Below are 13702 nucleotides of genomic sequence, written 5' to 3' on the forward strand. Positions count from 1 at the left end.
GACAGTAGGAGAGTCGTTAGCAGGAGGGGTAGGGGTGGGGAGTGACTGTTTTACTAGGTGAAAAGTTTTAGAGATGGATGGTGGTGATGGTAGCACATGAATATGTTTAATATCACCAAACTGTCACCACTTACAACTGGTCAGGATTGGCATATTGTAGGTGATGTGAATTTTACTGCCAAAAAATGGAGAAAAAGAATTAGCCTCGTGGAACAGGCAACAAATGAAAATAAAGTAGATTTCTGAATTTTAAAATAATAATAGACCAGCAGTCAGGACTTAAAAACAGCGTGATTTTATTTTTTTTAAGATTTTATTTATTCATTTGACAGAGGGAGGGAGAGAAAGCACAAGCAGGAGGGGCTGCAGGCAGAGGGAGAAGGAGAAACAGGCTCCCCACGGAGGGCTCGATCCCAGGACCCTGAGATCATGACCTGAGCCTAAGGCAGATGCTTCACCGACTTAGCCCCCCGACCAGGCACCCCAAAACATGATTTTAAAACAAAAAAATCAAAGAAACGGTTTTCCTGAATTACATACTACACTCAAAGGAGATACGTATGCTTCATAGGCAGGAAGTGGGCAGTCAGGGTTTGAACCCTGGTCTGTGTCTGCCATCAGCGCGCCCTGACTGCTTCTCATCGGGGGCTCTTTTGGCATCTGGGGCAGGACAGGTCACTGAGCCTCGTCCCCTTTAGCTAGGGCCGCATACCAGTCTACTCACAACACAGCGGCCTAAAACCTTGATCTTATTATTTCATGGCTCTGGGGATGGGCTGGGCTCGGCTGCGCATCTCAGGGGCTCGCTTGCAGGGCCATGGGACAGTGGCAGGGTCTGGGTCATTGGAAGCTTGTCCAGCCCTAGGCCTAGCATCTGGAATGAGACTCCGACAGCTGGGGCTCCCCAGGCCTTTCTCTGCCTTCACGGGGCAACCAGGCTTCAGGGGTGACTCGGGCTGTGGTGGGTGCAGTGTGCGCCTTGCTCTGGCTTGTGAGAGCCGATTGTGGGCCGCTCTGCAAACTGCACGGTCCAGGGACTTCACGTTGGTAGCTCACGATCCGCCACGGTTGGTGTGTTTTCACAGACATCAGCAGCTGCTACGAACCCAAACTCTTTTCTTCTCCTAGAGAGCTCGTTGGTAAGCACTTAGGAGCACTCCGCACCAGACTCAGGGTGCCCACGGCCCGTGCCCCGAGAGAGCCAGGCGGTGGCTGCATCTTCTTTTATGACCCGGCCTTGGAAATCACTTAGCAGTGTCACGTCTGAAAGTTGAAGCAGTCACAAAGGCCTGCTCATGTCAAGGAGAGGGGTGTGGACTCCAGGTCTTTTCTTTTCTTTTTAAGATTTTATTTATTTATTCATGACACAGAGAGAGAGGCAGAGACATAGGCAGAGGGAGAAGCAGGGTCCCTGTAGGGAGCCCAATGTGGGACTAGATCTCCAGACCCTGGGATCACACCCTGAGCCAAAGGCAGATGCTCAACCACTGAGCCACCCAGGTGTCCCTAAATGCCAGCTGATTATTAGCTATTCTTTTCCCAAGAACCATTTGGGAAACATCACCTCTGTCTTAAAACCTGTCATAACCAGTCACTCTGTATCAGGGTGAAGGGGGGTGTTTGGCATTTTACCATGTCCATGGATCACTAGCCTGATACAAGCTTCTTTCTTTCTTTCTTCTTTCCTTCCTTTCTTTTTTAAGATTCATTCATTTATTTGAGAGAGAGAGAGAGAGAGAGAGAGTGCGCATGCACAACAGCTGGGAGGGGCAGAGGGAGAGAGAGAATCTCAAGCAGACTCCACGCTGAGTGCAGAGCCCAGCACGGGGCTCGATCTCACGACCCTGAGATCATGACCTGAGCCGAAACCAAGAGTCAGACGCTTAACTGATTGTGCCACCCAGGCACCCCTTAACAAAACCGTAATCAGCTTATTTAAAAAATAATAACAACTGTCATGAGTTGAGCACTTACAGACATTAGACAACATGACAAGCATTAGATCATTGAAGCCTCTTAACCCAGGGCAAGCTCCAATGATCGTTTTGCCCATTAAACAAGATGATGGGATTCCGGGAGATGACCCAGCTCCAGTGCTTAGCACAGGGGCTTCATAAAGGCCCAATAACTGTCACCAGTGAAGAAATTGTAGCTAAATGATTGTCATTCTTTCATGATGTGTAATAATAGCAACTAACATAATTTAGTGTTCAATATTAATTGAATCCCACTCTTATTTCTGAGACACCAGCAATCTTTCTTAAGTGCTTTACAAATATTAACCCGTTTCATCCTACAACAACCCCGTGCAGTAGGTACTGTTAACATCCTCGTTCTCAGAGCACAAAGGGATTCAGGGACATGGCCTTGGTCATGGTCCCTCTAGGCAGGGCCAGAACTGGAACCCAGGCTGGCTGGATCCAGGCAGGAGGTGTTCATTGATAGGCTACTCTGCCCTGATGGGGAAGATGAAATGACTTTCTCACCAGGTCTGAGCCTAGTCACTGAGTTCTTTTTTTTTTTTTTTTAAGATTTTATTTATTTATTCATGAGACACACAGAGAGAGGCAGAGACACAGGCAGAGGGAGAAGTAGGCTCCCTGTGGGGAGCCCAATGTGGGACTCGATCCCCGGACCCCAGGATCACACCCTGAGCCAAAGGCAGATGCTCAACCTCTGAGCCACCCAGGCATCCCTAGTCACTGAGTTCTTGTTAAATAAAGGTGTTTCACCTTCCTGTGCCTCAGTTTCCTCATCTATGGAGTGGGTTTCGATGTGATGATTCATTTGTTCGTACACTTAACATCTTTTCATTGCACATTTATTATGTGTCAGGCACCATGGTATCCTCTCAGGGTCGTAAGTTCGAGCCCCATGTTGGGTGTGGAGAGTACCTAAAATAAAATGTTTTTTAAAAAAGCATTAAGTAAATTATATATATTTAGATGTGTGATGTGTTAAGAGGTGACAAGAGCTTTGGAGAAGTATAAGGGAAGGGGGAGTAGGTGGTGGTCATAAGGCCTTGAAATAAGGTAGCCAAGGATGGTCTCATGGACAAGCTGACATTTGGGCAAAGACTTCATGTGTGGAGACGAGCATAGCAATCCTCTGGATCTAGGTGGAGGGAAGAGCATGTGCAAAGGGCCTGAGGTGTCCAGGCTGGTGTGGCTGGGCAGACTGGGTGAGGGGAAGGTGAGGGTAAGCAGGTGATGGGACAGACTGTGTGGGGCCTCTGGGCCACAGTGAGGATGCTGCCTTTATCCTGAGTGAGGTGGAACCTAGGGGGTTTCTGAGCAAGGCAGGGACAGGACCTGACTCAGGTGCTCACCACAGCCGACCTGGCTACTAGTGAGGAACAGACGACTGGGGAAAGAAGCAGAGAGAGACAGTGATGGGCCAGGTGGGAGGTGTGTGAAGGAGCGAGATCCCCAAGGGAGTGAGTCGTGATGGAGACTACAGGAGGGTCTCTGACATTGCCAGATCAGGAGGATGAACAGCCCAAGAGCCTCACTAGGAGCCACCAGGCCAAGGGGAGGAGTCCAGGGGGTGTGGTGGCTTGGAGCCAAGTGAAGGGAGAGTCACCTCAGTGTCAGGTGCTGCTAACAGGTCAAGCAAAGTGAAGACTGAACCTCGACTTTGAGTTAGCACCAAGATGACCTTGACATTTCAGGGCACGGGGAGGGTTGCAAAGCCTGATTAAAGAAGGTTTAAGAGGGATCCCTGGGTGGCGCAGCAGTTTAGCGCCTGCCTTTGGCCCAGGGTGCGATCCTGGAGACCTGAGATCGAATCCCACGTCGGGCTCCCGGTGCATGGAGCCTGCTTCTCCCTCTGCCTGTGTCTCTGCCTCTCTCTCTCTCTCTCTCTCTGTGACTATCATAAATAAATACAAAAAAAAAAAAAGGTTTAAGAGAGAATAGAAGTAGAAAGTTTGGCAGAGACTGGAGACACCTTTTTTGAGAAGTTTGACCATAAAGAGGAGCAAAGAAATGGGGCCATAGCTGGAAGGGGAGGTGAAGTCAAGAGAGGGTTTGTTTTCAGACGAGAGGGATGACACAGCGTGGGCTGCTGAGAATGATCCAGTGCAGAGGGGTATCCAAGGCGCAGCAGACAGCAAGAACTGTGAGACTGTGGCCTGAAGTGGGCGGGAGGGGTGGGAGGAGGCCACCCAGAGGGCTGACGTTTGTAGGGCAGTCACGGGCGGGGGGCTGGTGGGAGCACAGAGGCCACAGGGCAGGTGGTAGACAGGGTGGCGGGCACCTGGCAAGTTTACTTATCACTTGTAATTTTTTCTGCAAAGTAAGAAGCAAAGGGAAAATGAAGAGGTGGAGGGAGGTGTGATGAGCTAGGGGCTGGGGGAGAAGGTGTGAAGAGTTCTCTATAGAGAGGAGGAGCCCGTGGGTGACAAACGTTATTCTGATTGCCAGGCAGCATTCCCAGCTTGAGGGTCAAGTTCACAACCTTGGAGTGAGACCAGCTAGTGGAGTTGTGCGTTCTTTGGCCACCTTAAACTGGATACAGCCATAGGGGCGCAGAGGGCTGGATTGCACCAGGGTCATGTGTTGGAGGAGCCAGAGACAAGGATGTGTGCAAAGAATGTTTTTAATGATTAAGCAATTTCAGCTGGATAAGGAAGAAATGAAGACTGAGGGGATGAGGGTTAGTGCAAAGGAGGTAAATGCAAAGGATGGGGGATCACAGTGGGCTAGAAGAATCGGGGAGGGGGTGTCTGGGGCTAGAAGGAAAGAGCTGGAGCGTGAAGGGGTTAGGGGTGGAGAGTGAGCTCCCTGAGATTGAAGAGCTGAAGACGGTGGTTACTGAGAGGAGGTCTAAGTGTGACCATGGAAGGGAGAGGCTGAGGGGAGAGCAGGTCAGGGAACAGAGGCCGGTGGCCCAAGGAAGGATCATCTACCTGGACGTGGAAATCACCAGGAATGTTGAGAAGAGCAGCCTGAGTGGCAGTGAGCCTGGAGCTAAAGTCCTGAAGTGAGCAGTGATCTGGATCAGCAGATGACGCGCACGGCAGGGTAGCGAACCATCTACCCCGATGGGAATCTTGCTGGGCAGTTTGGGGGAAGATGGGAGAATGGTTTGGAGGCAGCACCAAGGAGCAAGATTTACCCGCTTGAAAGGGCCACAGGGGAGCTGGGTTTTGGTTAGCGAGGTGACAAGAGTGTTCAGGGAAGAGACTGAGGAGATAGGTTTTGCTCAAGGCAGTTCGTGAGTTCCAAGGGCAGGAAGAGCTGGGGCAGGTTGGGGTACGGGGTGGAGACGGTTCCCTCTTCGGTGGTTTTTTCTGTTGCTCATGGTCATACATGAAAACTGCTTAGCCTGACGCAAGTGCACCGGCCGGATAAGGAAGCCGTGGTTAGGGGTCCTGGGGGAGCCCTGCTCACACCAGGGGTCTTCTGCTCGAGGGTGTCAAGGTGAGAAGCCCATCGCCTGAGCCAATTGGCAGTAACTAGGCGCCCGGTTTGCACGGCCGTGGCAGTCACCCGCACCCTGCAGGCCCGGTCCCCCACGGGAGCTGATGGGGTCATGGTCAAGCCGCAGGGACTTTGTGTCCGGGGAGAGATGTAGGGAGACCGAACGTCCCTGATCTGCTGACCCCTCTCAACCCGCAGGACTCCGGCGGCCCGAGATGGGCGCCCGGCCCTCGCGGCGGCAGCTGCCCGCGGAGCCGCCCATCGCCTTGGACGCGCTGCCCCCGGAGCTGCTCGTGCAGGTGCTGAGCCACGTGCCTCCGCGCGCGCTCGTGACCCGCTGCCGCGCAGTGTGCCGCGCCTGGCGCGACGTGGTGGACGGGCCCACCGTGTGGCTGCTGCAGCTGGCCCGCGACCGCAGCGCCGAGGGCCGCGCGCTCTACGCGGTGGCCCAGCGCTGCCCGCCCCACGGCGAGGACGAGGAGTTCCCGCTCTGCGCCTTGGCCCGCTACTGCCTGCGCGCGCCCCTCGGCCGCAACCTCATCTTCAACTCCTGCGGCGAGCGTGCGTGCCGGGGGCGGGGCCGGGGCGGGGCCCGGGCGGGGCGCCGGGGCGGGGCCGCGGGAAGAGGCGGGGCCGGGAGAGGCACGGGGTGGGAGGGGCCGGGTGCTGCGGGTCCAAGGGAGGGAGACAAACCGGATGGGCGAGAAAGCGCGGAGGGTGGCGCGCGCTAGGGCTGTAGACTCGGTGGGCGGGGCCGAGGAGGGAGGAGCCAAGGAGGGAAGAGCCGGGAGAAAGCTGATTGGTGCTGGCGGGGGCGGAGCTTGCGTAGAACTGAGAAGCCTTGACAGCTCGTGGGAGGGGCGACTGAGCCAGTAGGCGGAGCCGGAAGCCTGCGGCTGGAGGGGGCGGGGCCGGGAGTGGACGCGGGGGCAGAAGGGAGACGGGACTAGGGGCGGGGCCAGAGCTAGAAACCCGGGGTGGAGCGCGGGAGGGAGGGGCTGGCGGGCGCGGCGCGCGGCCGGGGAGTCCCGGTCTAAAACCCCGCTGTGTCCCACAGAGGGCTTCAGAGGCTGGGAGGTGGAGCACGGCGGGAATGGCTGGGCCGTGGAAAAGAACCTAACGCTGGTGCCGGGGGCTCCTTCCCAGACCTGCTTCGTGACTTCTTTCCAGTGAGTGGCCCGTGATCCCTGGGGCACGGCCCCGAGGAAGGAGAGGGCCCAACCCCTCGGTCCTCATCCTCCCTCACCTTCACCCTCTCCTTCCCTCGTTCGCTCATTCAAATACTTGTGGAGGGCCCGCCAGGCACGGCTTTATAGGCCAGAGATACGGGGCACATTCAGAAAGGGGGCGGGGGAGACATTAAACACACAGACAGACATGATGACAACAAAATAACATCTTTGGAGAATTTGCTCGGTGCCAGATGCTTCACATATTAACCCTTTGAATCCTGACAACCACTCTGTGACGTACATAGCATTATCTCCACTTTATAATAGGAAACGGGGGCAGCCCCGGTGGCGCAGCGGTTTAGCGCCGCCTGCAGCCCAGGGCGTGATCCTGGAGATCCTGGATCGAGTCCCGCGTCAGGCTCTCTGCATGGAGCCTGCTTCTCCCTCTGCCTGGGTCTCTGCGCCTCTCTCTATGAATAAATAAAGTCTTTAAAAATATATATATAATAGGAAACGGGCGCAAAGGGTCGCCGTCATCTAATACATGGTGGAGCTGGGATTTGAATCCAGGTAATCTGGCTTCTGAGCTTCTGACGAGATAAATTCTACGAAGACATCAGAACAGCTGACTGGTTGATGCTCTTTATTCTCATGCCCCAGACCCATCGTCCTCGCTGCCTCCCCCCATATTCATTCTCTGATGGACTTACCCAACCGTCTAGTAGCTGCCAGTATATAGGGGTTAAGTGATGTCTTGATGTTTTAATTTGCATGTTTTGATTTACTAACAATTAAGCATCTCTTCACGTGCTCGTCAGCTTTTTGGATTCCCTCTTTTGGAAATTGCCTATTCACATTTTCTCTTAGGGTTGATGTCTTATTCCTGTTGATATACAAGAACTCCTTGCGGGCAGCCCGGGTGGCTCAGTGGTTTAGGGCCGCCTTCAGCCCAGGGCCTGATCCTGGAGACCCAGGATCAAATTCCATGTCAGGCTCCTTGCATGGAGCCTGCTTCTCCCTCTGCCTGTGTCTCTGCCTCTCTCTCTCTCTCTCTCTCTCTCGGTAATGAATAAACAAATAAAAAATCTTAAAAAAAAAAAAAAAACCAACAAGAACTCCTTGCATCTTTTAAGTGTTAGCCCCTTGTCCATCCTGGACGTTGTGGGAATCTCTCACTCTACCATTGGTATTAACTGTATCTGTCCATGGTGTTCTGTTATTTTCATATGATCAAATTCATCTCTCCTTTGCTTTAGAATCCTTTTGAAATTTTGTGTAAAAAATCTCTCCCTACCCCTAGATCCTAACAGTATTCTCTCATAATCTCTTCCAGTGACTTCAGTTTTATCCTTCACATTTATTTTTTTTTATTTTATTTATGATAGTCACACACAGAGAGAGAGAGAGGCAGAGACATAGGCAGAGGGAGAAGCAGGCTCCATGCAGGGAGCCCGATGTGGGACTCGATCCCAGGTCTCCAGGATCCCACCCCAGGCTGCAGGCAGCGCCAAACCGCTGCGTCACCAGGGCTGCCCCATTTATTTTTTTTTTAAGATTTTATTTATTTAATTATGGGAGACACAGAGAAAGGCAGAGACACAGGCAGAGGGAGAAGCAGGCTCCATGCAGGGAGCCCGATGTGGGACTCCATCCCGGGTACCCAGGATCATGCCCTGGGCCGAAGGCAGGTGCTAAACTGCCGAGCCACCCAGGAATCCCCTATCCTTCACATTTGATCCACCTTTGAATGTGGTGTCCTGCGTCTATCACTTACAGTTTCCGTATATACCTAGGTCTGTCCCTGAGCCCTCTGTTCTCTTCCACTGGTCAGCTTATCAGCTCTTCCACCAGGACTACACTATTTCTATGACGATGGCATATTCAAGTTAGGGGAGATGGACTGTTTACAAAGGTGTAGGGAGACACAAAGGATACGACATGAACCCCAGGCTGATAACAGTGAGGGAAAGGGTCATTACCAGCCCTAGGCCTGACAAGGGTAAGGGGAGGAAGCAGTTCCTGAGCCATAAGAGAGGGAAGGCTGCAAGGAGAGGCCCTGTGGAGCTGTGCCCTTCCATGGAGAGACACAGCAGTCCCTCAGTGATCACTTTGGAGGGAGCCAGGAGGCTAAATAACCTGATTTTACTCTCTTCTCCTCCTTCCCTCTCCTGCTAGAGCTTCCCATTGGCTGACCCAGCAGAAAGGGGAGGGTAAGGGAGGCCTATCCATACAGGCAGTGCAACCTCAGACCCTGGGGCTCCGCACTTTAAGAGGCTCCAGAATTCCCTGCTCAACTTGGGCCTCCATGTGTACTCATGTTCTAGTCCCCACAGTTCTAGGGACATACAGGGACATACAGGTCAGCCTCTTGGAGCCCAGAGCATGATGGAGCATGGTGGAGGGGATGTGGGAATGCCCAGCCCATCATATATCTTATCTAGTAGAGCGAACCCCACGGGCCTGCTTTACACAGGGGTGTTGGGAGGCTTCTTGGAGGGTCATTTCTGGGCTGTGACTTTCTGCCTCACCCCTACACCATCTCCCCTTCCCAGATGGTGCTTCAAGAGGCAGCTGGTAGACTTGGTGATGGAGGGAGTGTGGCAGGAGCTGCTGGACAGTGCCCAGATCGAGATCTGTGTGGCCGACTGGTGAGTAAAAAATGGCAACCTGCTCTGAGCACCCTCAGGGCTGGCAGCAGTTCTGCTGAAAGGGTTCCCTGTGCACCTATCAGCCCCCTGGCCTGGCCATGGCTACTGCGCGCCCTTCATAGTGAGGGTGAGAGGGGAAAGGATGCTCTCATGTTTCAGAGGCGTTGGCGGGGGTGGGGGGGCAGAGTCCTGAGGAGCCCAGAGCCCCCACCCTCTGCACGCTTCCCTGTCCCTCTTCAGGGGGCCCCAGGTTGACAAGGGGGCCACTGACTGGCTTGGTCTGAAATAAGCGCCCCATCTCACCCACTCCACCCTCATTGCCCACACTCAGCACGAACCCTAAGGGCCTGTGGATACCCAAGGCCTCAAAAAGGTTCAGAGCACTGTGTCCTGAGAACTGAGACTTAGAGGGGCAGAGTTGGCAGGGGGCACTGGTTCCAGAGCACCTCGGTTCCTTCACAAAGCGCTCAGGCTCTTCCTTCAAGCTCTTGCTCCTCCACACAAAGTCTAGTTTCTTCCCCCCCACCCCCCCCTCCCCCGGCAATACCCAGGCTCCTCCTCCCCTCCTTGGGGTCGGGGAGCCAAGGGGTTGTGGTTCCACCCCAGACATCATACTCCTTCCCCCTACACACACACACACACACACACACACACACACACACACAGGGGCATGCACACATCCAACGCAAAGCCTCTAGAATCCACCCCAAGAGCACCCAGGCTCCTCCCAGCAAATTCCCAGGCCCTGACTTCTCCGTATGTGGTGTGGGTGTGTGCGCCCCTTACTGGGGTGCAGGGAGGCTTAACCTTCAGCCTCCCTCTCCCCATCCTGGAGACCAGGTGGGTGGCGGGGGCATCAAGGCTCACCACCACCTGGCAGGTGGGGTGCAAGAGAGAACTGTGGCTGCATCTACCGGCTCCGGGTCCGCCTCCTGGACACGTATGAAAACGAAGTGGTCAAGTTCTCGGCCTCACCCAACCCAGTTCTTCAGTGGACTGAGAGAGGCTGCCGACAGGTGGGTCCAGACTGCCTTCCACACCACCCCTGGCCTGTGCAAAGACACACCCCACCGCCTGCCTGCTCAGCTTCCCTTCTCAGCCCTCACCACGACCGGATGTCTCTCACAATAACCACTAACAATCACCAAGCCCTTACTTCATCCTGGATGCTCTTCCAAGAGTTTTGCCAACCGATTCATTTTATTAGCAGAGCACCTGCGGTGTGCTGGGCACTGCTCTATTTGCTTGGGATCCGGGGGGGAGGGGGGGGGCAAATCAAAGTCCTTCCTCTATCCCCGTTCTAGAGCTGAGGAAACTGAGGCATGGAAAGTTAAGTGACTGGCCCCGAGTCACACTAAAGCATGCAGGGCTCCATGCACACCCAGGCGGGCTCCCAAGCTTGTGCATGGAGTCATCACATCTGTTACCAAAGTAACTTTTATGGGGCGCCTGTGGGGCCCAGTCGGTTAAGCATCTGACTCTTGATTTCAGCTTGGGTCATGATGTCAGGGTCGTGAGACTGAGCGCTGTGTCGGAGCCTGCTTATGATTCTCTCTCTTTCTGCCCCTCCGTCCCCCACCCCCAGCTTGGGCACGCTCTCTCTGAAAAAAAAAAATTAACTTTTGAGGTGGCCTTGTTTCCTCTCCTGATCTCCTCCTCCCCACCCAACACAGATCCAGAAAGAGCCCATTTAAAAGTGAGTCAGATCACAAGTCTCTCCTCCGAGGGCTGCATCTCAGAGGAAAAGCCCAAGTTTTAACATGCAGCTATAAAAGGGGATGAAGTGTGGATCCATGCTACAGCATGGATGAACCCTGGCAGTGGGATGCTAAGTGAGAGGCCAGGCACAGAAGGCCGCATATTGTAGGACTGCATTTATACAAAATGTCCAGAAGCAGCAAAGCTCATAGAAAGAGAAAGCAGATAGGTTGGCTAGGAGGAGGAATTGGAAGTGACAGCTAATGGATATGAGGCTTTTTTCTGGGGTGATGGAAATGTTCCAGAATTAGATAGTGGTCATAGTTGCAGAACATTGTGAATATACTAAAAACCATGAAATTGTAGTTTTAAATGGAGCATTTTGTTAAGTGAATATTATCTCAACAAAAAAAAAATCTTCACAAGATAAGAAAAGCCAGAAGCCAAAGTCCTGCCATGGCCCACAAGGTCCCTCATGATCAGCCCTTTACCCCCGACGCGACCTCCTGTTCTCTCACTCTGCTCCAGACACAATTCTACCTCAGGGCCTTTGCGCTGACTGTTCCTGTTTGGAACACTCTTTGTCCTGATCCCCACATGGCTCCTTCCCCACTTCAGGTCTCTGCTAAACAGTGCCTTAGTGGTGCCTCCGCTCACTCACTTAACAACCTCACGCCCCTACCCCTTACCTGCAGCTGTCTTCAGGGTCTGACTCTCCTTCTAGATTGTCAGCTTTGGGCAGTCCCGGTGGCTCAGCAGTTTAGCGCCACCTTTGGCTCGGGGCGTGATCCTGGAGACCCGGGATCGAGTCCCACGTTAGGCTCCCTGCATGGAGCCTGCTTCTCCCTCTGCCTGTGTCTCTGCCTCTCTCTCCTTCTGTGCCTCTCATGAATAACTAAATAAATAATCTTTAAAAAAAATAGATTGTCAGCTTTACCAGGGAAGGGCCTTTTTGTTTTCTTCACTGCTGTATCCCCAGCACCTAGAGCAGGGCCTGGTACCTCGCCAGTCCTTGGGAGCGCCTGTTGAGGAGGTGGAGGAAGAGAAGGCCCCACAGGTCCTCACTTTCTCGCTCTCCTTCCCCATGCAGGTGTCTCATGTCTTCACCAACTTCGGCAAGGGCATCCGCTACGTGTCTTTTGAGCAGTATGGGAGAGACACGCGTTCCTGGGTCGGGCACTATGGTGCCCTGGTGACCCACTCCAGTGTGAGGGTCAGGATCCGCCTGTCCTAGCCAACCAGGGTGACCCAGCCTTCCAGAATGTACTGCCATCTGCCGGACATCATCATTGGTCAAGAACAGCTTTGCAGCCAGGAGCCAGATGCCTGTAGATGGTGGGGGTCCCATGTGGCCCATTCCCGGCAGACCTCCAGTGAACCCCACTTGCTACTGCTTCAGCATGGTAGCCCACATGCTGTGCAAGAAACTGGGATCCAACCAGGCTGCTCACACTGCCCCAGCTTCCTGGGGTGGGGGAAGTCACTCAAAGTGACTCAGAGATGTTTACTTTGCTTGCAAATTGTCTTCTTACATGCGTGGATGTCGGTCAGTAGACTGAGTCAACACACAAAGGCCAAACCAGGATTTGGAATAGTGGGGGAAAGCTGCTGACAACCTGGGACAGTGACTGGGGGGGATCCCAGCTGCTAGCAGGGAGCAGAGGTTAGGCGGGGGGGGAGTGTCTATCCTTGAGGTCACTAACAGGAACACCAAAGGGGACCCTCTCTGCAGTCTTGGGGAGTCTCTGGGATTCGGACGTGGGGCCTGTGCAACCTCCTCCAGCACCACCTATCAGCACCTGCCCATTGGGCCTGGCTGGTGCTGTTTCTTTCAGAATTCCGGAATCCCTGCTGATCCCCAAACCATGCCCCCCACCCTACCTCCTGCCCCTACCTCAGGACAGCTCCCTTCCTGCTGGGCAACAGACTGCATTTCTCTACTCTCTGGTGTAGACTCCAGGAGCAAGGCATGCCACAAGGGAAAGAGCGCCTGCCTGCCTCCCTGGTGTCTCCTGCTATCTCCCCAGCTGGGCACAGCCAACAAACTAGCTCAATAAAAGTGGTGCTAAATGTGAAATGACAGGGTACTTTTGTCTATGATCAATGCACTGTCCACCCCCAGCCCTGATCCTAAAAGGCCTTGTGGGATGTTTCCAACCATGAGAACTTTAGGTGTACAAAGCTCCATGCAGTAAATGGAAGGCAGGCGCTGTTATTTGGTTCAGGAGGAAACAGGCTCAGAGTTTAAATGGCCTGCCCAAGGTCACCCGGTAGGTAAGCAGGGGAAGCAGGACCTGCACCAAGCCCAATGATAGAAGGACAGCTCCCAAATGGTAAAATCTAACATGGCCAAGCACATGGTCAGGTGAGGTCAGTATTACTCTTGGTGCCACTTCTTGAGGGAGGAACAAATATATCCAAAGTCACAGAACAAAGAGGGAGAACCAGGATTCAGACCCAGGTGTGAGTCTGAAAATAACCCAGAACAGCTCCCAGGCAGGCAGCAGTGCATCCCATCCGATCCTTTCAATACCCCTTCCACAGATAGGAAGCTGGAGGACCCGGCTGTCCTTGCCCAGATCCTGGGCCTGCAGGAAAGGGAAATGGACCTTCGTGCTGCCTACCTGACTCCAAAACTCCCAATAGAGTAGCCACCTGCATGTCATGCACTCAGAGCAACAAATTTAATCTTTACCAAACCCAACAAGGAGGATACTATGGGTAGAGCTATTTTCTGGAGAAAACTGAAGCCCATAAGGGA

The 13702-nt window shown here is 53.6% G+C and overlaps 1 protein-coding gene across 3 annotated transcripts in view; it reads left to right on the forward strand.

Moving 5' to 3' along the window:
* Window positions 1-13524, forward strand: part of FBXO17 (F-box protein 17) — a 28300-nt gene extending 14776 nt beyond the window's left edge. For all 3 annotated transcript variants that reach the window (XM_041743212.1, XM_041743209.1, XM_041743210.1), the window contains 5 exons: window positions 5622-5984; window positions 6481-6592; window positions 9148-9243; window positions 10124-10259; window positions 12032-13524. In XM_041743212.1, the coding sequence (XP_041599146.1) occupies window positions 5639-5984; window positions 6481-6592; window positions 9148-9243; window positions 10124-10259; window positions 12032-12175 (834 nt within the window). In that variant the 5' untranslated portion in view covers window positions 5622-5638 and the 3' untranslated portion in view covers window positions 12176-13524. The remainder of the gene's footprint in view (window positions 1-5621; window positions 5985-6480; window positions 6593-9147; window positions 9244-10123; window positions 10260-12031) is intronic.
* Window positions 13525-13702: the final 178 nt, after the last annotated feature.

This window comes from Vulpes lagopus, chromosome 2 (assembly GCF_018345385.1).
Source record: "Vulpes lagopus strain Blue_001 chromosome 2, ASM1834538v1, whole genome shotgun sequence".
NCBI classification, from domain to species: domain Eukaryota; kingdom Metazoa; phylum Chordata; class Mammalia; order Carnivora; family Canidae; genus Vulpes; species Vulpes lagopus.